The sequence below is a fragment of the Panthera pardus genome, unplaced genomic scaffold, assembly GCF_024362965.1.
Source record: "Panthera pardus isolate Hobbes unplaced genomic scaffold, ASM2436296v1 HiC_scaffold_7, whole genome shotgun sequence".
NCBI classification, from domain to species: domain Eukaryota; kingdom Metazoa; phylum Chordata; class Mammalia; order Carnivora; family Felidae; genus Panthera; species Panthera pardus.
The window spans coordinates 32,917,435-32,944,233 of NW_026527002.1; the positions used below are offsets into that span (position 1 = coordinate 32,917,435).

At 38.6% G+C, this 26,799-nt stretch overlaps 1 protein-coding gene across 1 annotated transcript in view; it reads left to right on the top strand.

The window, feature by feature from the left end:
* Window positions 1-234: 234 nt before the first annotated feature.
* The window catches only part of CA13 (carbonic anhydrase 13), a 33,770-nt gene continuing 7,205 nt past the window's right edge, over window positions 235-26,799 (top strand). Inside the window, exons 1-6 of the mRNA XM_019453383.2 lie at window positions 235-440; window positions 4,921-5,118; window positions 13,587-13,705; window positions 20,811-20,906; window positions 22,200-22,262; window positions 22,760-22,915. Coding sequence (XP_019308928.1) covers window positions 404-440; window positions 4,921-5,118; window positions 13,587-13,705; window positions 20,811-20,906; window positions 22,200-22,262; window positions 22,760-22,915 — 669 coding nt within the window. The 5' untranslated portion in view covers window positions 235-403. The remainder of the gene's footprint in view (window positions 441-4,920; window positions 5,119-13,586; window positions 13,706-20,810; window positions 20,907-22,199; window positions 22,263-22,759; window positions 22,916-26,799) is intronic.

Below are 26,799 nucleotides of genomic sequence, written 5' to 3' on the forward strand. Positions count from 1 at the left end.
TTCGGGGGTGACTACTTCTCAGGAGGCAGAAAATCTCCTCTGGAAACTCTTCTCTCGTTCTTCCCTCTTTCCTCCCGTCCTCCCCGCCTCTCTATCAAACCCACTCTCCTTTTCTGGAGTTCAAGCTGTTAGTGCAAGGGACTCTCGCCCCAGGACCTAGCTCAGCTCCGCCGCCCGAGGTCGCCCAGACATGTGCGGGCGCCTTCCTGCAAGCCACTGCCCCCTGGCGGACGAAGCCGAGAGCGACCTGGCCCCGGGGTTGTAGCGCACCCCTGCTGCCAGGCGGCGCGGGGCGGACCCCGTCCAGGCTGGCCGCCGCCTTTGCCAACTCGCGCGCCCGCCCGGCTCCGTCCCTCCTCTCGCTGTCCTGCCACATCTTCCTCTGCCTCCCATTCGAGGGACCATGTCGCGGCTCAGCTGGGGATACGGCGAACACAACGGTGAGCGAGGGAGGGCTTTGCTCCAGGGGGCGGCCGTGGGGGACAGACCACACACTGCTGATCTCGCACTTGCGAGAAACTTTTTGGTTCCTCTTTAAATTGAGCAGCTTTCCCCTGAGCCGAATGCAGGAAGTAAAGAGAGGGCTCAGTCTTGTGAAGACAGGAAAAGCGTCTTTTGGAGGGTGATAGTGAGGGTGAAAGTTGGTGTGTGTTATGTGTTAGCCCTGTGAAGATTCCCCCAGACCACGAAATCTTCGTATATGTCCATTCACTTTCACTTGAAAAGCCGAGGGCTTTCCCTAGTAACAACTACTTATCAATTAAAGGCACGGAGATTAGAAGTCTGATGACATACTTTAATGAATCGAGGGCAAGTTCGCTTTCAGTTTTTTGAGTTCATTATTCGCAGGAAACAAATCATGGAAAACATTTGAAGGTATACTTAAGAAATTTTAATAATTGAATCACAATCCTGAAGATTGAAGTTGCCTTCTTGGCAAATGAAATACTGCAAATATCTTAATAGCTGTTACTATAAAATATTGCCACGGTAATTTGCAGTTGGTTGACTGGTACTGTTAGCTTTAGGAGGTTTCAGGTTCTTTCTAAAAAAATAAAGTTATGCTTTGGGCCACTTCACTCTTTCTCCCTCTCCCACAATCATCCTTGCATAGATAGAGGATTAGCAAAGGATTATTCAAATTTTATCATATTGGCAAACATGGATTTATCGATGGGAGCAGCAGTAATAATATGTATACTTGTCTTCTTCTATATACTAAATCACCAAAATAACCATTATTTGAAATAACTGCACAGTGAACCAAGAAGCCTTACAGTGAATCAGTGTCAAAATTAGATCTGTTACTCAGAGCCTGGAGCCTGCTTCGGATTCTGTGTCTCCCTCTCTCTCTGACCCTCCCCTGTTCATGCTCTGTCTCTCTCTGTCTCAAAAATAAATAAACTTAAAAAAAAAATGAAACAGTTTAAAAAAATAATTAAAAAAATTAGATCTGTGAATAATAATAATAATTATAATTATACTTTCCTTGGATTAATGTGCATATTATTGAATAGTACCATATAGTCAAATTTTAGAGAAAGTTTACTTTCACAAAGAAACTTTCACAAAGAAAGCTTTTCAGCTTCATTTCTAATTGCAGCCTTCTTGAGGTTATGATTAACTTGCCAGTTTAAAATGGCAGCAGGTGAAATTTAGACCTTTAATAATAAAACATATAATTTAGGCGAATTTCTTTTTGACTGAGACTGTAATTATAATCTCACACTTTGCTAATTTCCAATTTATGTTTGGGAAAAAAACCCACAAAAAATTTCTTTTAATTTCCCTCTCTGCTGGAATAATTTTAATTTTTGTCATTTCATAGTTACTGGGTGTCAACCGTGCCCTCACTATAGTTAGGAAGAAGAAGCGTCTTTTCAATCAATGAGTACTGATTACTCTTTAATACATTTATTTGTTAGAAAATGTTGGCCCCAGTGAAACTCATCTTCAGAAATGTAAAAAATCTATCTTTGAAAAGCCATTACTAAGGAGTGATTTTGTATTTCTGCTAAGAATTGTAGGGCCATTTCCTGGTTTTTGATGCAATAGCTTTCTGAGGACTATGCCTGTAAGTAAATCAACTGTGGCAAAATGCTACTGGAGATGTGTTGTATCCTGACCGGGCAAGTTTAGTTGCTTGTTTTCTGTTTAGGCTGGCAAAAGCAGTGAATGAGCAGATAAAAGGAAATTTAAACAAGGTGTAGTAGCAACAATAAAATGGAACACCAAGAGTTGAGCCATTGGAAGGGGGTTCCACCTTCACCAAATACTTAAAAGTTCTTCCACTAACCTGTGGTAGTTTTATTGGTTTAGTTTAGGGAATGTAACAGTTACTGAAAACTGCATATCTGTAGATATTTAAAAGTTCTTCAGTCAGTGGAAGAATCACCATTTATTTCTACTTAACAACTGTGTTTAAATGGGTTTAAAGTTGAATGTTTTGGAAACATTCATTAAAAAGGAGCTTGTTTAAGAGGCAGGAAAATGAACCGACTATAGCGGTTAATAAATAATATTGAGTAATTTATGCAAAGCATTATTATTATTATTTTTAAAATCTTTATTTTTGAGAGAGAGAGAGAGACAGAGCGTGAGTGGAGGAGGAACAGAGAGAGGGAGACACAGAATCCGAAGCAGGCTTCAGGCTCTGAGCTGTCAGCACAGAGCATGATGCGGGGCTCAAACTCACAAACAGTGAGATCATAACCTGATGCTGAAGTCAGACGCTTAACCAACTGAGCCACCCAGGCACCCCAAAGTGTTATTATTTTTGTTTTATTTTGGTTTGCCTCTGCTTCTCAAAATTATTCTTGTTATAAAGGACTGGAAATAGGAGAGTAAAGGAATTAGGAGGAGACAGAAACTCTTTCCTAGTTGGAAAAAAGTCAACAACAACATTTCATGATACATGCATTACACATTTGAAATCTAATTCTGGTTAGGTTGACTCATACTTGGTGGCAGTGAAATAGAAAACTTTTTTTCACTTAAAGAAAGGACTAGATTGTACACAGAAAGAGTACTAGAAAGGTAAATGAGAGTACTCAATAAACCAGGAAATGTAATGCCTTCTCTGTAATAAGTAGGCAAAGACTTTTGATGTTCAAGTTGTTTTGAAGTCCAAAATGTCAGATTCCCTAGAGAAGAGCTTTTAAGTTATGTGAATGGTTGTATATTCATGCTTTGAGTTTTTGTAACTGATGCACATGTGAAGGAAAGAGCTTAAGCTTTCTCCTTTGCAAAATTTAAGAGTAATAAGGAGTGTTAGATTTAGAGATTGAAGCTGTTCATAATTGCGATATGTTTGTATTTCTTGAAGTTTCATTCTAAATCTTTAAAAATATTTGTTGTCAGTAACAAATGTTTAATTGTCATGCTGTCTCAGTAACATTTGTTTTAATGTTTATTTATTTATTTTGAGAGAGTGACAGCGTGCATGCAAGGGGTGGGCCACAGAGAGAGAGAGACAGAGAGAGAATCCCAAGCAGACTCCACCTTGTCAGAGCATGAAGCTCCATCTCACAAACTGTGAGATCATGGCCCGAGCAGAAATCGAGAGTTGGATGCTCAACTAGTTGAGCCACCCAGGCACCCCCAGGCTGTGTCATTTTAATAAGTACTTGAATATTAGAGAAATCAAGTTAGTGAAGTAGGGAAAAGCTTAGTCAGTAGCCCTGTGCTCTGCTGACTTGGTGGTAGCTGTATAAATTGCAGGCATAGTAGACAATAAGAACCTCTAACCTGTAAAGTGACTACACACACCTGTAAATGACTTAGAGATTTACCTGAAGCTGCAGTCTTGCTGTTGATTTGGGGAGGCAGAACTTGAATCAAGTCTCCCAGAGAAATGAATAGTCTAGACAAGGGAATTGCCTGCTTATTGGTTCATATCAATTTACCAAACGTGTGTCTGACTTGGGGACTTGTTCCAATTTTGACTTTTTTGAATAGAGGATCAGGATGACCATTTTCCCTTGTGTTGGAATTCAAATATAACATTGGCAAAATAACCACAGAAAGAACTTCAGAAATGTTCAAAGAAAGAAAGAAATTGTTACCTGACTCCGCTGAAGATAATCAGCAATATTACATTTCCTGACATGGTGCCGCCATTTTATTTGGATTATACTATGTGAAAAATTTACATATTTCCTTAGTATGCCTGTTGGACATTGGAGGTAGCTGAGTTGAGGCCTGGGTGACACCTGAAGATACCAGTGAGTGATAGAAGAAAGAAGTAGGGATAGCATTTTTTTTTAAAGTTTATTTATTTATTTTGAGAGAGCAGGGGAGGGGCAGAGAGAGAGACAGAGAGAGAGAATCCCAAGCAGGCTTCACACTGCCAACATGGAGCCCGATGCAGGGCTCGAACCTATGAACCGTGGAATCATGACCTGAGCTAAAATCAAGAGTCAGATGCTTAATCAACTGAGCCACCCAGGCACCTCAGGGATAGCATTTTTAAGAACTGCACCCTTTTTTCGCTACACAGCTTTCTCAGTTTCATTCGTTCTTTCATCTTAAGAACTTGGAGACCTCTGGAGCTACCACAGATCTTTCTTGGAGCTGAGACTAAATCTCATTGTTTTCAATGATCAATTATGCTATTGTTTTTAGTTTGGTGGAAAGGCACCTTTGGAAAGTACTTTTTAACCCTTAAACGGTTTTTGTTGCAAGGGTTAGTTTAATGCTGCAAATGAGTTAAGCAAACCAGGAGGTTTTCATCCTATAATAAAAGCACCCAGCCTTGTAAAAAAAAAAAAAAAAATTAGATGCAAAGGTCGTGAGGATGAAGATCTTATTTTATTCATCCTTTTTATTCCTTCAGCTCAAGCACAGTGCATTGTACTCAACAAATGTTTGGGGAATGAAGTAACTTACTTAATCCTTTTCTTTTGGTCCTATATATTTAAGGTCCTATTCATTGGAATAAATTTTTCCCGATTGCTGATGGGGATCAGCAATCTCCAATTGAGATTAAAACCAAAGAAGTGAAATATGACTCTTCCCTGCGACCTCTGAGTATCAAGTATGATGCAAACTCAGCCAAAATCATCAGTAATAGTGGCCATTCCTTCAGCGTTGACTTCGATGACACAGAAGACAAATCAGGTTGGTTCTTTTTTTTTTTTTTTTTTTGGTTGGGGGTGTGTGTGAGGTGATTGCACTGTGATTTCTTATCTTTCATATTTAAAATACCTATGTATTGTGTGTTCCTTATTAATACTTTGCTAGAACTTGTAATAAAAGTTTTGTTTGACTGTTTCATGGGATAATGTCTTTCACGCTGTGAATAAGTCATGGACCAACCAAATAAAACTTTAGTTTATGTGTTAATTTGATAACCAAATGAGGTAGAAAAAGAAAATTTCCTTAAAATGGACATTGAATCCTTCTTCAAGCATATCAACTGCCCAAAGAATGGATGATATCCAATTTAAAGTTAAGATGAGAGAGAAGATTAGAGAGAATTGAATTTTGGAATAATTCTTAAGGCTTCTGACAAATTACTTTCACTTTTAGTCTAATATTAGGATGATGTTGTATTTGCTCTGTTAATAAAAATATAGTTAAATTATATATATTTTTTTACATTTATTTATTTTTGAGAGACAGAGACAGCATGAGCAGGGGAGGGGCAGGGAGGGAGGGAGACACAGAATCAGAAGCAGGCTCCAGGCTCCGAGCTGTTATCATAAAGCCCGATGTAGGGCTCGAACCCATGACCCGTGAGATCATGACCTGAGCCGAAGTCAGACACCCAACCGACTGAGCCACCCAGGCGCCCCAAAAATATAGTTAAATTATGCAAATCCTAAATTGGAAAAAGATTTTCACTTATTCATTAATCTCAGAATAGGTTCATAATAATATCCTGTATTTATGTGGTACTGTATTGTTAGCAAAAATTACAAGCTCATAAAATTTCTTTCTCATATTTGTCAAATTCATAAAAGATACATTTTCATCAGAGCACTGTAAAAAATATACAGAAAAGGATTAACATGCTATTTTTAACTTTCATGGGGAGGAAGGACCTCACTTTAAAAAAAAATTATTTATTTTGAGAGAGAAAGAAAGAGAGAGAGTGGGGGAGGGGAGAGAGAGGGAGAGAGAATCCCATACAGACTCTGCACTGTTAGTGCAGAGTTCTAACAGTGGGCTCAAACATGGGCTCAAACCCACGAACTATGAGATCATGACTGAGCTGAAATCAAGAGTTGGACGCTTAACCGACTGAGCCACCCAGGAGCCCCCAGACCTCACTTTTTATATACTACATTCAATTGTCTTTCCTTTAAGCCCTCAGTTTAATGCTTCTGTATTAATAGATATGGTTGATGCAATGGGTACATTATAAATAGTCCATGGCTTCTGAGTATAAGGGCTTTACCACCCATAATTGTAGTTTGATACTGTTTATGTCTTAAACATAAAAATTTGAGGCTAACCACTCCTGCTGTTACAATAAGAAATGATTAAATTTACATCACCTAAAACTTTAAGTTTTTAGTTTATAAATGTAGGCAGCCTTAGTCATAGAAAATTCCTACTCTAATCTGCTTGATGATGATCTAGGTTTCCTCTCTCTCCCTCTCCCTTTTTTCTCCCTCTTCCTTCTGTCTTCCTCTCTCTGCCTGTCTCTTTCTCTCTTCCTCTCGTTTTCCTTCTACTTTGAGTTAATCTGGGGGAATCAGCTTATGTTTCCAGATTTGACACTTTGTCTGTGATTGGTAGTGTGTGCCTTCTCCCATATGTGAAGGTCTAGTTCCTATCTAGATCACAATGAAATTACCAGAGTTAATTGGAAATGTCTGTAAAGTACTTTGTACCCCTCTGAGACAGAAACTACATAAATATGGGTCATGATTCTCATTCTTTTTTCTCAAGATAAATAAAAAGAGAATGTTTTGTGGTGACTCTGGGTATTAATCAGTTAAAAAGTAGAAACCACTATAGTTAAATTGTTGTTGATTTTTCTTTTTCTTTGGTAAACTATAAGAAACACAAACTTTCTATAGCAAACCACTTTAATTTGAATAAAACAGTTTCTATTTTGTAAAGAAGCCATTCTTGACCAAAATTAACTCTGAATCCCACCAGTAAGAGGGCAGAGGCACCTGGGTGCCTCCGTTGGTTAAGCCTCTGACTCTTGATTTCAGCTCAGGTCATGATCTCACAGTTCATGGGTTTGAGCCCTGCGTACAGCCCAGCACTGACAGTGTGGAGCTTGCTTAGGATTCTCTCTCTTCCTCTCTCTCTGCCCTCCCCTGTTCAAAATAAATAAATGAACTTAAAAAAAAAAAAAAAGGAGAGAGAGAAACCACAGGCATGAAATTGTCCTCACGGTCCTTGTAGGACTTCTTTGGCTGGGCAGTTGCATTCCCCGTGGTTAACTTCTGGCGAGCCACCCTTTAGAATTTAATAGTCCTTTAAAGAGGGGGTAGGAAGTGATGATATTTTGGGGGAAGAATTCCTCTTGGCCATAGCAGAGGGTAAATAGTAATCTGGTAGAGAAAGACAAGGGCATTCTCACCCTAGCTACTGGTCTGTGTACTCAGACAGGATCTCACCTCTCTGGGAATCTCACCTGACTGGCCCCACAACTCCTCCTGTAACATCCCCGCTTGTCCCATCCAGAGCTCCCCACACTGCATTGTAACTGCTAGCTGGTTCTCTTCCCATTCAGCTGAATGCTCCCTGTGGGCAACAGCTCTGTCTGACTCCTGTGTCTAGCATAGTGCCTTGCACACAGTAGGTACTCAATAAATGTGTGTTTGAGTTAAAAACATTTTTTTGGTGTGATGTTTCTTGGAGGATAGAAAATTGATATGGGGGCGCCTGGGTGGTGCAGTCGGTTAAGCGTCCGACTTCAGCCAGGTCACGATCTCACGGTCTGTGAGTTTGAGCCCCGCGTCAGGCTCTGGGCTGATGGCTCGGAGCCTGGAGCCTGTTTCCGATTCTGTGTCTCCCTCTCTCTCTGCCCCTCCCCCGTTCATGCTCTGTCTCTCTCTGTCCCAAAAATAAATAAAAAACGTTGAAAAAAAAAAAAAAAAGAAAATTGATATGGCGGGGTGAGTAGGTGGCCCCGTAGGTAAGTGAAATCAAGAGATTCAGCTCAGGTCATGATCTCACAGTCCTGGTATCGAACCTCGCGTCAGGCTCCGCACTGAACATGGAGCCTGCTTGAGATTCTCTCTCTCTGCCCCTTCCCAGTGCTTGTACTCTCTCAATAAAAAATAAGTAAATAAAATAAAATAAAATAAAAAAGAAAATTGATACAGCATTATGGTATAGCACTCATTAGCCTATGTAAAGTCCCAGTAAAATTACAAACTGCCAGAAATTAATTAATATTTACCATTTGACACCTAAGTAATTTAAATTATAATTATTTTTAAGTTTATTTATTTATTTTGAGAGAGACAGAGACAGCGCGAGTCAAAGAGGGACAGAGAGAGAGGGAGACAGAGAGAGAATCCCAAGCAGGCACCACGCTGCTGGCACAGAGCCTGATGCGGGGCTCAAACCCACAAAACCGTGAGATCATGACCTGAACCAAAACCAAAAGCCTGACCCTTAACCAACTGAGCCACCCCGGTGCCCCTGACATCTAACTAGTTTAAACATTAGTGGATTATTCATTGCTTGAATGTTTAATTCTTATTATTATTATTAAAGTTTTTTTATTTTTGAGAGAGAGAGAGAGAGACAGACAGAACGTGAGCAGGAGAGGGGCAGAGAGAGAGGGAAACACAGAATCTGAAGCAGATTCCAGCCTCCAAGCTGTTAGCTCAGATCCTGACCAGGCTCGAACTCATGAACCGTGAGATCATGACCTGAGCTGAAGTCAGAGACTTAACTGACTGAGCCATGCCACTCAGGCGCCCCTGAATGTTTAATCATTAAAGGCTGTTGTAGTGATTGTTACATTTTAATAAATGAAAATTCTTGGAATGTAGTAAGTACTTAATAACTATTAATAACAAAATGATAATAATAAGACATAGTAAATAACAGGCCTGTATCCTTTCCATGTATAAGATATGTTGTGCTGAAATCTTTTAAAGATGTCAAAAGGAAGGAAGCTAGTTTCTTACTGAGAAAGGCCTTGTAGGAAAACCAGTGACATAATGGACTCAATGCTTATTCTTTAATTTTCACCTCTAGAAATTGTCAGTTTCTTAGTTACGCTCTAGTTATTTAGTTCTAGTTATCTGGTTCTAGGTAACTGCCTGAAATCAACCAAATTCACAAGATCTGAAATTATACATTAGAAAAGAGAAAAAACATAAAAAGATAATGGGAGCAGGATGCCTTAGTTGTGTGATTCCTCCAAGAACCAAGATCTCCAGGAAACTGAATTGGTAATTTGTGACAATGTATACATTACAAAACTATCATAATGATGTTTCCTTCATTAGGCCTAAGTCCCTTGAGGATAAGGATGACCTTACTCATCATCCCATACTTAGTATTGAACATAGTTGCTAGCCGATAGCAAGGTATTCAGAATTGTTGAATGAATAAGCAGAGAGTGACCTGGTGTGCATATGCTCAGAGCAAAAGAGGCCAGACTTAACGAAGACTTTCCTGGCTCCATAAAGAATTCAGGCCCCACTGACTGGAAGCATTTATGGCTTTGGTCTCTCTCTCTCTCTCACAGTATAATCCTGGCAGATTTGTGCCCTTTGGTTCCTCTTTTCCTAGGGTCCAAGCAAAATACATGTGCTATTCATTTAGCTTTGCTTCAGAGAACTGTTTACCACATAGTGATTAGTCTATGACTTTCATTAGATTCATAAGAACATGTTCTCTAGTGGTTCCCAGGTCACTTACTCAGTAGCCATCTTATAAACTGAAGTTTACAGAGATGTGCTTCTACAGGTGAGGTCTCTTGTTTTATGTTTTTAATATTTATTGGTGCAGACACTGTCTTAAGCACTAGAGATACAAGAGAACAAGACAGATTCTGCCTTAGAAGAGTTTGTATCCTGGTGGGATAGACAGTAAATGCATGCATAGACAAGTGTGTTAATTTTTAAATTATTTTCTTTCTGATTTTGTTGCAAGCCTTGGTTACCATTTAAGGCCATTGGCTATAGTGTGGTTTCAGAAAAGAAGAAGTTACCAACAATTTAAAAAAGCCAAACTCAATGGAGTAACATATACATTCTAGTTTCACAACATTGTTGGTCTTTGCAGCATATAACAAATGACAAGGATTCTTTTATTAAGATATTAAAAAGTTCCCAAATTTTAATGGCACTTAACTCTGATTGCTTACTCTCTGTGGACCTCTTATATGAGTGTTTTATTTGGAATAGATTTTTAAAAAATTCTGAATGAAATGATAAGTGGACTATATATGTATACCACGTATGATTTGGGAGAAACAATTACTGTTTTCGGATATAAGATGGAGACAATAATATTTAGTTACTCATCTGGGTTACAGAGGAAGGTGAATGATTTGATGCTTGAAAACACTAACTCATTCCCCCTAAAAATAATTTTTGTTGCCATTGTTCATTTTATACTATAGTTATGTTATTTTATTATAGAGTATCTCAAAGTCAGTGATAAATTAACCTGGATATTTTGACTTACTTTTCCCCATCCTGTGGGAAGCTTTCTTCAGAAGAGCTCTGTTCTAAGAGAATGTTTTCTTCACACACAGACAGTTGCTGATCATGGTCCCAGTTTGGATATTTTATTTTATTATTTTATTTTATTTTATTTTATTTTATTTTTAACATTTATTCATTATTTATTGAGAGATGGAGAGAGAGAATCCCAAGCAGGCTCCATGATGTCGGCTCAGAGTTGGACATGGAGCTCAAACTCACGAACCATGAGATCATGACCTGAGCCGAAATTAAGAGTTGGACACGTAACCAACTGAGCCACCCAGGAGCCCCCAGTTTGGATATTTTAATTGAAACACTCACGTGTGGAGTCCACATATGTAGAGTGTAAGGCAATCTTTGTTGCTTAACTAGCAGAGCTATGCTAATCTGGCTTTAAACCCTGGATTCTGAGCAGGCTTTCCAGAGATCAGCCATTATTCTTGGATGTTTCCCTAACAATGTGTGTTTTTTGGTATCATTTTCTTTCTCCTGAGCCAGCTTATTTGCATCTTCTCCCAAAGTTAATTCCACATTGATTACTCAAGCTCTGTAATCTGCCTTTTATCTGTGAAGGAATGACTTTATGTTTCAGCTCAGGTTTTATGCTACTGCTGCAAGAAAAGAAAGGACAATAGAATTGTTGATTTCTTTTCATTTGGAATGCCACTGTAACCATGCTGTATGGAGTCACTTAGGGAAATTTGCCTTTTAAATTAATTTATCTGTGAATGATCTTTGAAAATGTTTGTTTAAAGACAAATCAAATGTTTTATTCATTCATTCATCGAATATTTATCATACATCTCCTCTGTGATAGGTTCCATGCTAGATGATGGGTACAGCAGTGATCCAGTTGGACAGAGCCTCTGCCCTCATGAACACTGTCCAGTGGGAGACTCAAAACCCTAACATTACTCTGCTTATAACGGTGTAACAGAAGAGCAAGCCTTAGAGTCTGATGTAAATGGTTCTTCTCTTTAACTTTTCAGAGGGTTTTGGAAATAGCCATCTTTGGTTATTTAAAAAAAAATCTGGATCCAAATAAATCTACCAAATAAATTTTTTTGGTAAATTTAATTTGGTAAATTAGATTTATTTACCAAATAAATCTAATGGTAGGGAAGTTCCTACCATTCAATCTTCCAAAAAAAAAAAAAAAAAACAACCCACAAAATGAATTGCATATGCTCAATCTTTTCCCTTGGTAATTTTGATAATTGTATAAGCCAAAAAGCTTCCAGTCCTATCTCCTAATTAAAAATAGACAGACAGATGGACAGATGAACACAAGTATGCATGAGAAAGCTAAAGCCCATAGAGACTTAAGTGAATCTTGAAAGATCACATAATTCAGTTGCTGAGCTGGGACCATTCCCAGGTTTGCTGATTCCAACCACGGTAACTCTTAATCATTGATGTTCAACTTCACTGAGTCAAACTGAGTAAGGAAGAAATGAGTTCAATTGTACTGGTTAATAGAGGCAGCCATCTGGATCATTTTTCTCCCACAAAAGAGCTCAAAGAGGCGTGTGCCTTAGGCATCCTTACTGCATGTGATACTTCTTAACATCTTTTGCTTCTTTTTTTTTTAAATTTTTTAACGTTTATTCATTTTTGAGCGACAGAGAGCAAGCAGGGGTGGGGCAGAGAGAGAGGGAGACACAGGATCTGAAGCAGGCTCCAGGCTCTGACCTGTCAGCACAGAGCCCAATGCAGGGCTTGAACTCACAGAATATGAGATTAGACCTGAACCGAAGTCAGATGCTCAACCAAATGAGCCATCCAGGCGCCCCTTGCTTCTTTTTTAAGTAGACTCCATGCCCAATGTGGAACTTAAACTCATGACCCTGAGATCAAGAGTCACATGCTCTGCTGACTGAGCTAGCCAGGAACCCCATTAACATCTTTTGATTCATATATAAGATGGATCATTCCTGACAAATTTTGAGATTTCTCTCTCTCTCTTTATCTCTATCTGTCTACCTATCTGAAATCTTTGAAGAGGAAGGTCATTTAAATCAAACTGTTATTAAGACTGCACCTCATAATCTAACACTTAATTCTACTGGATGTTGATGGGAGATTAGTAATGTGTATGGTATATTCAATATCCAATGCTGTCTTATCCCCCCATAAACATGCCCAATAAAGATTAATTAGGAGGAGACAGGTTAGAGCTATGTTTTATATTAAGAAGATTTTCTATATACTTAAGATATGATTCTGTTGTCAGAAAAGAGTTAATTTTGCACTGTATTCCAGGTTTCCCTGGGAAGATAGAATTTAAGTACAGAAGATATGCTTACTTGGCCAGTTTTTGTAGTAATCCTAACACAATAAAATAGTAATAATAGCTAACATGTCCAGCATGCTCACTGTGTGCCAGGCAGTGTTAAGTCCTTTGTATTCAACTTTTCTTCTAGTTTCAAAACAGCATTAGGAGGAGGGAGCATTACTCTCTTGAGGTTACAGACATGAAAGCTGGTGCTTTGAAGTTAGAGTTCATGCAAGATCACCAGTAAGAGCATGAGCCCAGGTCTTCTCAGTGCAGGACACTATTCTTTAATCATAATGCTGGACTGCTCTACCAAGTTCAAGGTGGCCCTTTTTACATAATCACATCCTTATTCAGAGAGGCTGACATTCTCCAATAAACAGACCAATTCCTTACCTTTAAGAACTCCTAATTTCTTCTACTTTCCAACCACTGTCTGCTGTGATTTCCCAGATATTCCATAAAAATCTGTTTTGTAGACTCTCCAACCTTTTAAAATGTTTGTACGCACTCCTCATATACCTAAAAGTTGTGTTCCTGTCCACAAACTGAATGACACATTTGTAAACACTTCCTTGGAGGACCTGCGTGTGTTCAGGGAGATGATGTGGGTTGTAGCAGCATGTGTAAAGATGGTTTTCTTGCTCACAATTGAAAATGCATCGCCATTTTAGTTCTGCGTGGGGGTCCTCTCACTGGAAACTACAGGCTGCGGCAGTTTCACCTGCATTGGGGGTCTGCTGATGATCACGGCTCTGAACATGTGGTGGATGGAGTGAGATACGCTGCAGAGGTAAGCCAACAGACATAGATTCATGATTCAGTGTTTTCCTAGGTGATGGAATTTAAGGAACGCAGAGGGCAACTCTCTTGACTCCAAATTGATCCTGAGTCAGTTAGGTTTCTCGGTGTCTGAAATTGCTTTATTCAATCAACATGAGAGTTTATCAATATGAGAGCGATCAGTGTGGCTCTTCTGAGTCTTATACCAACTCTGAGAGCTTAGGGTTATTGTGCTCATTCTAGAAATGAGTAAACTGCAGATTTAGAGAGATTAAGTAACTTATCCAATTAGGGGGTGGGTAAGATGGATTTAAATTCAAGTTTGTCTGATACCAAATTACAAATCTTTCTATACTATCTATTGTGCTTCCCGAAAGTCGACTGAGAAGGCAGAGAAAGAGACATTTGATTGGGGCCCAACTGTGTACGTATTTGGTCCAGACAGAGATACATACTAATATCATATTTTGTAGAGGTAATAGTGAATGGCGGAGTTTCTTGTAGGGAAGAAAAAACAAAGACACAAATTCTCCTAAACTCTACATTACATCTATAATTACAGGTATAGAATGGAATCTGTTAATTATTAAGGTCATTGGTAAAGCATAACACAATAAAGCATTCATTGACTCTTTAAAAAAATTTTTAATGTTTATTCACTTTTTGAGAGACAGAGACAGAATGTGAGTGGGGGACAGGCAGAAAGAGAGGGAGACACAGAATCTGAAGCAGGCTCCAGGCTCTGAGCTGTTAGCACAGGGCCTGACGCGGGGCTCGAACTCACGAACCGCGAGATCATGACCTGAGCCGAAGTTGGCCACTTAACTGACTGAGCTGCCCAGGCATCCATCATTGATTTTTTTTTAAATTGGGAAGTCACTTCTTTATAATTATATTTGTTAATAACACTCTACTTTTTCTAATCCTCTGTTCAATGACAAAGCATAATATACTTCAAGTTTTTATACTGTTAAATATTGCTAACACCCAACTTTTTCATGAGGTGAAAGTGAATTATTGTATGACTCAACCAAAGCTGTTTATGTGAAAATAATTTGGCTTGTGAGCCATCTAGGTGAGACAGAGCAGTGTTACCAGGCCAGTAAAGTTCTTCATTTTCTCATGGTTACTGAGCTGTGGAGTATGGATACTCCTTTATAATTCTGCTGTTCAGAGAAATCCAACCAACAGAACTTTTTTCCAGTTTTACTCTTCCATTCACAGGTACATCTATTCTTTGAGTCTATCAACCAAAGTGTCCATTTTGTCAACTTAAAACACTTTTGTCTGAGGCCAAGTGCTTAAGGTGTGGGACCTGCTCTGTTTTCAGGATGGGGAAATAAAATGTATATCCAAAGTGTTCCATATCAGTGGAGAAAAGAAGCCAAGAATGTAGGAAGTGGGACTTCTGAATCTGTGTGGTGCCTCAGTTTATATCATCTGCTGAACAGTTTTCATGTTGCTTTCTCACATTTTGTGTTCTAAATTTAACACATTGTTCTAAATCTTAAAGGCTTTGTGGTGATTGAGCTGGCCTTGGGTTACTACTGCTTTGTAATATTCCTAAACAACTAAGAAAAATTAGTCACATTGCTTTATGGTTTTACTTTCTAGTTTCATAAACTTGAATGCGTACTCTCAGAGAGATCTTATCTGAGCTGGCAAGTTGTTTCTTGAAAAGGGCACCCATATCCTGAAATTTTCCAGAAGCTCGGAGTCCTGACTTGCAGAGCAAGAAACATCTTTGTAGACTTTCCTTCTTGAAGGAGATAAAGCTTTGACTGGAATTTCATATTTTCTTTAATATATGTTTAAGACTATTTCTTATTTTGTTCATTTGTTCATGAATTCATTCACTCTTTAAGAATTCATTGTGACCCTACTATGTCCCCCATGTTTGCCTAGCTGACTTGTGCTCATCCTGAAGGGAATGCTGGAAGGAAGTAGGGATAGAACAGGGAACACTTCCCTGCAAAGAGCCCTTCAGCCCCAACCAAAGGATGAGCAGCAGTGAGCCAGGCAAAGGAGAGAGACAGCAGTGGTCCTGCACGGGATCATGTATGAGGACTTGGGGTGGGAAGTGCATCCCGTATTTGAAGAACAAAGTGGCTAGTTGGATTGGTGCATGAACAGGGAGGAGAGCTGCCCCAGGTAGGGTTGGAAGGGCTGGAGGGCCTGCACTTAGTAAGGTAAGTCATGGTAAGGATTGTGCACTTCATTCTCTGTGCAGTGGGAAGCCACTGACTAGCTTTGAACTGGACAGTGATCATATTTGCATTTAAAAAAACATTCTAGGTACCATTTGAAAATAAATTGGGTTGAAGCAGGGATGGATAAGAGGAATCAGTGAGATTTTTGGGGGGAGTTCCAGGTAAATCGATGAGAGTATAGTTAACTGGAGTGCTGGCTAGAAGTATAGACTGGAAGTATCCCCCTTCAGTGGGATTTGTTGATTAATTTGGTTTGAAGGGGAAAGGAGGAGGGGGTCATGTTTTCTGGTTTGAGACAGGAATGCTGATGGAAAATGAGGAAGTCTGGGTCAGACCTCAGAGTTGGGGGGATGTTAGAGGTAGATGATAAACATTAATAAATGGTACGTGATAAGTTCTTTGATAGGAACATACCATGGGAGCTGGTAGTGTTACTGAATAGTTAGGAAATGTTTCTTTGTGATTTATGTGAATTGAAACTGAATGTCTAAGAGTCACTATGAGAAAATCTAAAGAGCTTCTCAGCAAGTGGGCACAGCAAAGACAGATGACCCCAGGCAGGAGTAAGGCTGGCATGTTTAAGAAGCAAAAGCCTTTGGCTTCTGGGATTGGAATTAACGAGGGAGAAGTTATAGGCCGTGTCCTGGAGAAGCAGGCAAGGACCATGCCTTGTCAGGCTTTGTGGGGCATGGTAAGAAATTTGGGATTTATCCTTAATGTATCGAGACAAAGATGATGGAAGGTCTTGAGCAGGGGAATGTCATGTTCTACTTTATATTTTATAAAAGAGAACCAGCTGCTATGTGGAGAAGAGGTTGGACTAAGGTTGAAACAGGGAGACAAATTTGAAGCTTATGGAGATAGTGCAAATGAGCAATGATGGTTTGGGGTATGGGTGTGGTGGAGATGAAGAGAGCTAGATGAGTCCATGATGTGTTTGCGAAGTGAAGTCAGTGGGACTTGGAAATGAAAAGGGTGACAAGATTGAAGGGAGAAAAAAAAGAGGGGTCTAGAAACACTCCTAAGATTTTGGCTTGAACAAACAGGATGGTTCTGCCATTTACTAAGATGGGCAAGTCCAGGGAGAAGCAGATTGCAGAGAGAAGTTAACTTTCTGTTTTGCACATGTTAAGTTTGAGGTGTCTGTTAGATAGATATCCTTGGCTCACATTCAAGAGGGCTGTTGGATGCAAGTGTGGACTTTAGGGAAGAGGTCCAAGCTGGCGCTGGAGGCATTTGGGAGTCACTTACTTTTAGTTTCAGGTTCAAAAGAGTCCCTTTGTGCTGAGCTGTAGATAGGAGTCTAAAGTGTTAATTAGTTTTTCCAGCTACATTTGTACCTAATTTCGTGACTGTCATTGAGTTGTACCCTCTTACAGAATAAAAAGAAGAAAAGAAAGGAAAGGAAAACCATTTAAAATGTACCATATAAAAACTTAACTTGAGGTCTACTCTGATGATTTTCTAACTGTTATAGAGAGATTAAAGTGATCTATATCATGAAAAACCATATCCCAAGGGTTAGGCATCTATACAAAGTAGACTAATAATCCACTCCATATTTAAAATTTTTTAAATGTTTATTTATTTTTGATACACAGAGAGACAGAGCATGAGTGGGGGGATGGGCAGAGAGAGAGGGAGACACAGAATCTGAAGCAGGCTCTGGACTCTGAGCTGTCAACACAGAGCCTGACGCGGGGCTCGAACCCACGGACTGTGAGATCATGACCTGAGCCGAAGTCGGACGCTCAACCGACTGAGCCACCCAAGCGCCCCTGATCCACTCCATATTTAGAACTTCATCTGATTCCAGTTTGTGCAGATTATATAGTAAGCATATTAAATATGTAGTTGATAGTAAAACTATGATTTTAACATTAATGGCAATCTTGGGCATGCTAAGCGTAATTGACATATCAGTAGTATGCAGTTAAAAATGCCAAAGTTGAATAATACTATTATTTAGGAATTATTTTCCAACAGGGAAGAATCTTCTCATTTCCATTGTTGTCATGACTATGACTTCAATCACCGTGGCTGTTGTTGTTAGTCAGGAAATGTGAGTTTGCTATTTGTTTGAGTTTTGATTCAAATACAAATGCTAATACAAGTGATAACAGTTTCTCTGAAGGTATTGCTGCCAGTTAGGCAAGGTGTGTGGGAGAAAGACTTGTTTAAAAAGAGTTTTGTTGCTCTAGTTTCCCAGAATATCCTAAACATTTGCTGTTTTTTAACAAGCAGAAGGATATATAGATTCATTTCTCTTTAGTTACATGTTCATTTTCTAGTCAATTGTGGTTGTGAACCTAAAGAAGTCCTTTCACATCTTTCTATCTCTTTGGTGTCATCTCTTACTAAGTGAGCTGATGGATTGGCACAGAGCCATTTTAAACAACCTTAATGTTCTTTTCAGCCCCTCCCTTCCAGTGGAATGTCATCTATCTCATGTGAGCCAAATGAATTTTGTTTCATCATTTAGTGTTTTCAGGTTTTGTTCCTCCTCCAACTATCTCACACCAACTTGGAACATGGCACCACCCGAATCCACTTTTTTTTTTTTTTAATGTTCATTTATTTTGAGAGAGAGAGAGAGAGCAAGGGCGGGGCAGACAGAGGATTCAAAGCGGGCTCTGCGCTGACAGCAGGGAGCCCAATGTGAGGCTCAAACTCATGAACCGTGAGATCATGACCTGAGCTGAAGTCGGATGCTTAACTGACTGAGCCATCCAGGTGCCCCTCCACTTTTTTTTTCATTTAAATTTTATTTAGTTAACGTACAGTGCAATACCGGTTTCAGGAGTAATATTCAGTGATTCATCACTTACATACGATACCCAGTGCTCATCACAAGTGTCCTCCTTAATGCCCATCACCCATCTAGCCCGTCCCCCACCCACCTCCCTCTATGAACCCTCAGTTTGTTCTGTCTTTAAGAGTCTCTTGTGGTTTGTTTCTCTCTCTTCTATTCCCTGACCCCCACCTTTCCATATGTTCATCTGTTTTGTTCCTTAGACTCCACATATGAATGAAATCATATGGTATTTGTCTTTTTCTGTTTGACTTATCCTGTTTAGTGTAATACATTTTGGCTCCATCCATGTCCTTGCAAATGGCAAGATCTCATTCTTTTTTGATGGCTGAGTAATATTCCATTGTATATGTGTACCACATCTTCTTTATCTATTCATCAGTCTATGGATATTTGGGGTCTCTCCATAGTTTGGCTATTGTTGATAATGCTGCTCTAAACATTGGGGTGCACATACCCCCTTTGAATCTGTATTTTTTTTATCCTTTGTGCAATTGCTGGGTCACAGGGTGGGACCCACTTTTGTATTTTCTGTCTGGATATCCCACAGTTGTCCTTGATTATTTGTGGATGGTGTACTATTTTATAGTTTTGTGGCTATTTATGATAATTCTTATTTATTCAGAAATCCCCCATATTAGTTGCCTGTAAGATGTGAAGTTATAGTTAAAGCATGGGATTAAAAACATGTCTTTGAACATACTAAATCCTCTCTGTAAGAGTTAGCTAGAAAGGTTATTTGTGCATGAAACCCTTTATATGTGTTTCCTTCCTGAGTTGCCAAAAGGATTTATTTAAAGGAGATTTTATCTGAAGTCAGTCCCTCATATAGGGGTTGTTAGACCACATGGTCTACTCGTGATCTTGGCTGAATCATGTGAGTGTGGCACATTGCCCTTTAGCATCTATCTTAGTTTAGATTGTTCTTCCCCTTAATCAGGAATGAAGATCTTCCCAGAGTGGTTTTCTGCCGTATTGTTATTCTACAGTCTTCCACAGTTGTTTGTGTGATAGGGATACTGCACTGTTTACAATGGCAGAACATTTAGAACACCTTTGGATTTTGCATGAGGTCCGAGTTGTGAAGTAGGTGTAACCTATTTTCTAGAGTTCCAAGTCTTCCGACTCCTTCCCTCTCCCCATCTTTCCTTTCCCCCACCTCAGTAGCACCACCTGCCTCTCATTTTCATCCTCAGACACCTCTGGTTCCTAGTTCCTGTTCCTAGACAAAGCCTCTTTGTCCCCATTAAAAGTTGCTGTCAGCAAAGGATCTGAACATATTTATAGATGGTAATAAATGTGTGAATATTGCTTAAAATAGTTGTGTTAAGGAAAGTTTGCACTTTTTTTTTAATTTTTTTTAACGTTTATTTATTTTTGAGACAGAGAGAGACACAGCATGAATGGGGGAGGGGCAGAGAGAGAGGGAGACACAGAATCTGAAGCAGGCTCCAGGCTCTGAGCCATCAGCCCAGAGCCCAACGCGGGGCTTGAACTCGCGGACCGCGAGATCGTGACCTGAGCTGAAGTCGGACGCTTAACCGACTGAGCCACCCAGGCGCCCCAAGTTTGCACTTTCAAGCCATAAAAAGTCTTAGAGTACAGTGATGAACAGCTGACTGGGCAGTTTCAGGAACAATTGGCACTGTCCTTAGCAGCAGGACTCAGTCACTGCAGACCTCAGTGGACTTCTCCGCCATCCTGTGAGCCTAAGCTCATTTAGTGGACTCTGCCACCAGCTGGGACCTGACCTAAGGTGGCTCTGTTGCAATCCCACCCTTGGAAGGCTGTGGGGGAGCCTTAAGTCACTCAGGAGCAATGGCTGGAGATTGTTCCTTGGCAGGATAGTCCAGAGCATTCTAAATAGTGATGTAGAACTTCTGATAGTGCACCACAGACTAAGTGGCCATGGTTTTTGTCTCTGGTTTTTGGATGAAAACAAATAAGATTCTGTCCAAGATTCTTGTGAAGAATACGTTATATACATGAGTGCACAGCACCAGAACATCTATATAAATATTCTATTTTCATTTATGTTTTTAAGGATGTTTTACAATAAAACATTTGAATTATGTTGCATACCTCCCTTTCAGCTCCATGTTGTTCATTGGAATTCAGACAAATATCCCAGCTTTGTTGAGGCAGCTCATGAGCCAGATGGACTAGCTGTTTTGGGAGTATTTTTACAGGTGAGAATACACTGATTTCATCTTAAATAATTAATCAGTCATGTTGGATAAAGAGTTTCAGTCATGGAGAAGATAGTCTACCACTTTTAATAGTAAACTCATTCTAACTTTAATGTTTTCCTTTTGCAATTAATGTTAAAAATTTATGTATTAATTTATGATTCATCTAATAGCCCACAACTACCTTAGGAGATTTGTCTTCTGTTTCCTCTTATTGTCCATTGATCATTTTTATGTGGGTAGAAACAGCAGCAGCAGCAACAACAATAATAGTAGCAGGAATAACACTAACATTCTGAGAAGAAGATCTTTATTGTAGGCTTTATTGTAGGCTCTTCCTGATTGCACAGTCTTTAGAGATGACAGACAGTCAAGTTCAAGTTCCTGATTCTTGAAACACTAGTTTTACCACAATGGTTTGTTGTCTCAGACACACTGGCCAATTTTTTAAAAATTTTGTTGTAGTTTCCTTTGTCTAATATTCACATGGGATTAGGCAAGTATCATTGTTATAATACCCGTGGGTGGGTTGGGCTCCCACTGCACCACATTCTTGCAGGGCGTGCACTTCTGCTTTGCCACCGACTCTGTGTGTGATGTAACTCGTTGGGGCTGGGACTGGGGGAAGCCCAGGGCAGAAGGGAGGGAGGCATGAATGGCAGCGGCTCCCTCCCTTTGGCCACCAAGTCTGCTGGTGGCAGTGGAGTCCAAGTGAAGCAAGAGATTATACTTTCATTCTGAAGGATATAAAACCTTCAGGTCGATTCAGGACATCCCTAACAATGAAAAGAGTTACATCTATTTTTCTGATGATTTCTACTCATGACAATATATCGTTTTGGTTCAGGACCTCAAATCATTTTAGGTTGAGAATGGGAGATGTTTTCTTTTAATACTTTGATGTCACAAGAGTCTGTTTAGATGTAGGGTCTGAAGGTCACTTCTGGTTGAATTGGGCAAGTATTATGTTAGAGTTTCCTAAGCAAGTTTTCTCTTAAGTTAACCTGTACATTAAGCCTTCATAAAGCTAAAGAATATGTAGCTGTTACTACTCATTTTAGAATCAAACTTATAATTCAGCCAAGGAGCCCTGTAACATTATCTTGTTATTCACATTCTCTGGCATGCTAAAGCCAGCAGGTAAAAGACAGATTCATTATAGAACAATTACCGTTTGTTCTGGGTTGGCAAAGGTTTTTCAAAAAAAGGGTTAAAAAAAAAGTGACTGGCATGGAGTGAATCAGACCTGTTCTGTTAACAGTAACCATTTCTTTTGAAATTTCATGCTTTCAGATTGGTGAACACAATTCTCAACTGCAAAAGATTACTGACATTTTGGATTCCATTAAAGAAAAGGTAAAATAAAATACTGTTTGCTAATGACTTGTTCTCTCCTGAATTCTCTTACCTTCTTTTAATAACTTAGACTTTGCACATTGGATATGTTATCTGCTTTGAAGCAGGTTTGGAACACACTTGACCAATAGAGCAGAATTAATCTATTGCCAAGTGTGTTTTGAAAATTATGAAGGGGTCTTAAATTATCTACAACCATTACTAATAAATCTATGCATACTTAGTTTCTCATATTGGAGTTTTGCACAATAAGCATTTAGTTGCAGCACATTTCAAACAAATCTTGTGCTTCTTAAATAAATTTAGGTAATGTGCTGCTTCATGTAAAATTTTTAGATTAAGGCAGATACTTTTTTTAAAGATACAAAGGCAGATACTAAATAATTCCATGAGTTAAAGAATTCCAGTAAAATCGTATTTCATGGGATGTGTGTTTTTTTGAGGTCTGTGTAAAGCTATCCCATTGTAATTTGTAGGAATTCTTTTTTCTCCACTAGGGTAAACAAACTCGATTCACGAATTTTGACCCATTATCTCTGCTTCCTCCGTCCTGGGACTACTGGACATACCCTGGTTCCCTTACGGTCCCACCTCTTCTTGAGAGCGTCACATGGATCGTTTTAAAACAACCTATAAATATCAGCTCTCAACAGGTATGTCACTGCTTCAAGGTTGATTCTGATTTACTAGAGGAAACGGGACTGAAACTTTTTTAAAAAATAAAAACCCTGCCCTTAATTTCAGCTGCATTATGAAGCCTGTGTTTTCCCTTCATTAATCAGATAGGTGGTTGGACCAGGTAAAACTTGTGTCCCTTTCTTATTTGACTTTCTATGATTAGATGATTTCTCTCCCAGTTGTTAGAAATGCCATGTGCATACAGACACTGAGGAAAGTGTGGTGGCTTTAAAGGCTATAAGTGTTTTCTTTTTTGGTCTCAGATATAAACAGGCTAGGATATAAATGAGCAAATCAGAAGAGAGGCTACTCTTTTTTTTTTAATATGAAACTTATTGTCAAATTGGTTTCCATACGACACCCAGTGCTCATCAAGGGGACTTTCTCCTTTTTGACCTCAGTCCCTAGACCTGCTCCTCCTACAAATTTGACATTCAGAAAGTAAGCAGTGAGAACAACAATGGATCTTTAGGCTTTTGTTGACAGAACTTTTGTGGGGCTGCTTAAGGGACTTTGAGCATTTGCTAAGGCGCTATTTGAGCATTTGCACCCGTGCTGTTTTAGTGAAGACATTTCCTCACTTGTTTTTCTGAAAAACATATTGAGCCCCCACGATAAGCCAAGCAGTCTGCAGGCTCAAGATGTCTTTGGGCCTAGAAACTCTGCTCAGATCTACAATCTGTGTGACTAACCAATCTGACAAGTGGATGCTATATCTTCTGGGATGCTGTGCTTAGTGGGTTTTATTTTCTTTTTGTTTTCCTACTTGAATTACTTGCTGCAAAATCTGAATAAGAACATAGTCTAATAATTTTTGCAGCTGATAAAGCACTTCTATTTTGGGCTAGCCCACCTTCCTAGCTGTTTATTTTTTTCCCCCAATCAAAGACTAGAGCTGGTTCACCTTTTCCAAGGTCATGTCAGACAACATTTCTCCTTGGCATGTTGAACACATCCAACTTCTGTTGGCCTTGTCTTTAGGATTAAAGCCAAATAATACTCTGGAACATACTAATTAAAACGTTTTGTAAAAGTTGGGATTGAAGTCCAGAGTTTGACTGACATGGAAATTCCTGCGACTTTTTCCAATCATGAATAAGGTGCATTGTGTCATAAGAAAAATGACCTGTCACTGATTCAGTGGCCTGTAATGGAATACATTTTTCTTTCCTTCATGTGTTAAACTGTTTACTTTTACATTCCTTTGTTAAATTTGAACAAGTTAACAGTAGGAATTGATAAATTATAATAGAAAGGTAGTAATAATAGGAGCTCATGTTCTTCCTCATGTTTTAAGGATATTTTTATTTCTTAAAGCCACTTGGAAAATAACTTTTTAAAATCCACCTGCCATTTGGAAGAGAATATGTTAAAAAATATAATTTAGTTCCTTAAAATGCATAAGACTAACCTAAACAAAATGACTCGCTGTAGGGGCACTTGGGTGCCTCAGTTGGTTGAGTGTCTGACTCTTGATTTCTGCTCAGGTCATGATCTCACATGAGATCAAGTCCTGCCCTGGGTTCCACACTGAATGTGGAGCCTTGTTGAGATTCTCTATCTCTCTGTCTGTTCCTCCCCTGCTCTCATGCTTGTGCTCTCTCTCTCTCTCAAAATAAATAAATAAACATTAAAAAAAATGACTCACTGTAAAGTTAGGAATTGTGACTAGGTGTGGATACACTGCTGTATCTTATTTAGGTCTCAATTAATTAATATTACGTATTAATGGGGTATTTATATGGTAGAATATATAAAATAATAGCTATATTTTAGAGCTTTAGTATGAATGATAATTCACTGTGATCTACTTACATTCACTTAAATCTATAGTAGGAGTACTTTCAGACATTTTCTAAACAGATGGACGTGATTATCTGGGTAATAATCTAAATTTTTATAATATGACATTATGGTGATTTTAAGAGTTAAAGAATGAAGCAAAAGATATTTTAAAAGTCCAATCCCAGTCTAACCATGAGAAAAACATCAGAGAAAGCCCAAATGAGGGACATTCTACAAAACAGCAGGTTAGTGCTCCTCAAAACTGTCAAGGTTATCAAAAGCAAGGTAAATCTGAGAAATTGTCATCAAGAATGCTGAAGGAAATATGACTACCAAGTGTAATTCTGTTTCCTGGTGAGATCCTGGAACATAAAAAGGTATTAGGTAAAAACAAAGGAAATCTTAATAAAGGATGGACCGCAGTTAATGGTAACATATTAATATCGGTTCACCAATTGTAAAAAATGTACCATGTAATGTAAAATATTAATAATGGGGGAAATTGAGTATGAGGTATATGAGAACTACTCGTACAATCTTTTTAATAATTCTGTAAATTCAGAACTGTTCTAAATGTTATTTAAAAAAAATCCAAAGCCTGAGAGAGTTGAGATGATTATTCAGTTATCTGTTTCCTATAAAGTAAAATGAATATGTCTTTTGTGTATACCACTTGAGAGTTACTTTCCAAACGATAATTTTTAATCTCAACTTCGGCAGCTGTTTATTTTTGAAGTCCCTGAGGCACATTGTTTTATTTATTTTCCAATTCTACCATATAATGTCACTAGCCATGAAGATTAAATTCTTTTTTTAGTGAGTTAGTGCCAATTTTTTTTTCTAGGTTTTTCTCCTGCTATTTCTTGCCAAGTCACTGTTTGACCAAAAAGGCAAATCAGACAGTTTTCATTTTCTTTTATTTGATTCAAGCCCATTTTTGTCCCCAGAGTCACTTATTGAAATGCTTGATTTAACTGCCAGGCCAGTAAACAGATATGCTGTTTTCAGATAGTTTTGATAACAGATCCATCATTCTCTTTGGAAGGCTAAGCTAACTTTTCTGCCAAGTTTCTTAGGGTTATCCTAAATTATCTAAATTGTCTTACTCATCTACTGAATTCAGTGTACAGAATACTTGGTTTTAATTCTTTGCTCTTTTTTTTTTTTTAAAAATCTCTCTTATTTGTTATGATCTTTTCATACAATAAAATTCATGAATTTTAGTGTGCAGTTGATTTTGTTATTGTATATTACTGTGCAGCAACCACTAGATCAAGATATGAAACAGATCACTTGGCCCGAAAATTCCCTTGCGCTCTACCTCCTTACTCAACCATGGCTCTGGGCAGTCTTTGAGATGCTGTTACTAGGATTCTGCCTTTTCTAGAATTTTATTTAAATGGAATCATACAGTTACATAGATTTTTGTGTTTCTACTTAGCATAATGTTTTTAAGATTCACTGACTCTTACTGAGTAATATTCTATGATATGGATATACCACATTATTTTATTTTTTTATCAGTTTATTTTTTTTATTATATGATATTTATTGTCAAATTAGTTTCCATACAACAGTGCTCATCCCAACAGATGCCCTCTTCAATGCCTATCACCTACCCTCCCCTCCCTCCCACCCCCCATCAACCCTCAGTTTGTTCTCAGTTTTTAAGAGTCTCTTATGCTTTGGCTCTCTCTCCCACTCTAACCTCTTTTTTTTCTTTTTTTTTTTTTCCTTCCCCTCCCCCATGGGTTTCTGTTAAGTTTCTCAGGATCCACATAAGAGTATACCACATTATTTTAAAATCTATTTACCAATTGATGGACATTTGGGTTGCTTCCAGTTTGGGGCTATTATGAATAATAGCTATCCATATTTGGGTGTTAGGAATAATTGTCATATATTTTTTTGTGGACACATGTTTTCACGTTTTGTGGCAGTTCCTAACACTAGATTTACTAGATCATGTGGTAAATTCATGTTTAATTCTCTAAGGTACTGCCATATTGTTTAAAAAAATTTTTTTAAATGTTTTTATTTTATTTTTGAGAGAGAGAGAGAGAGGGAGACACAG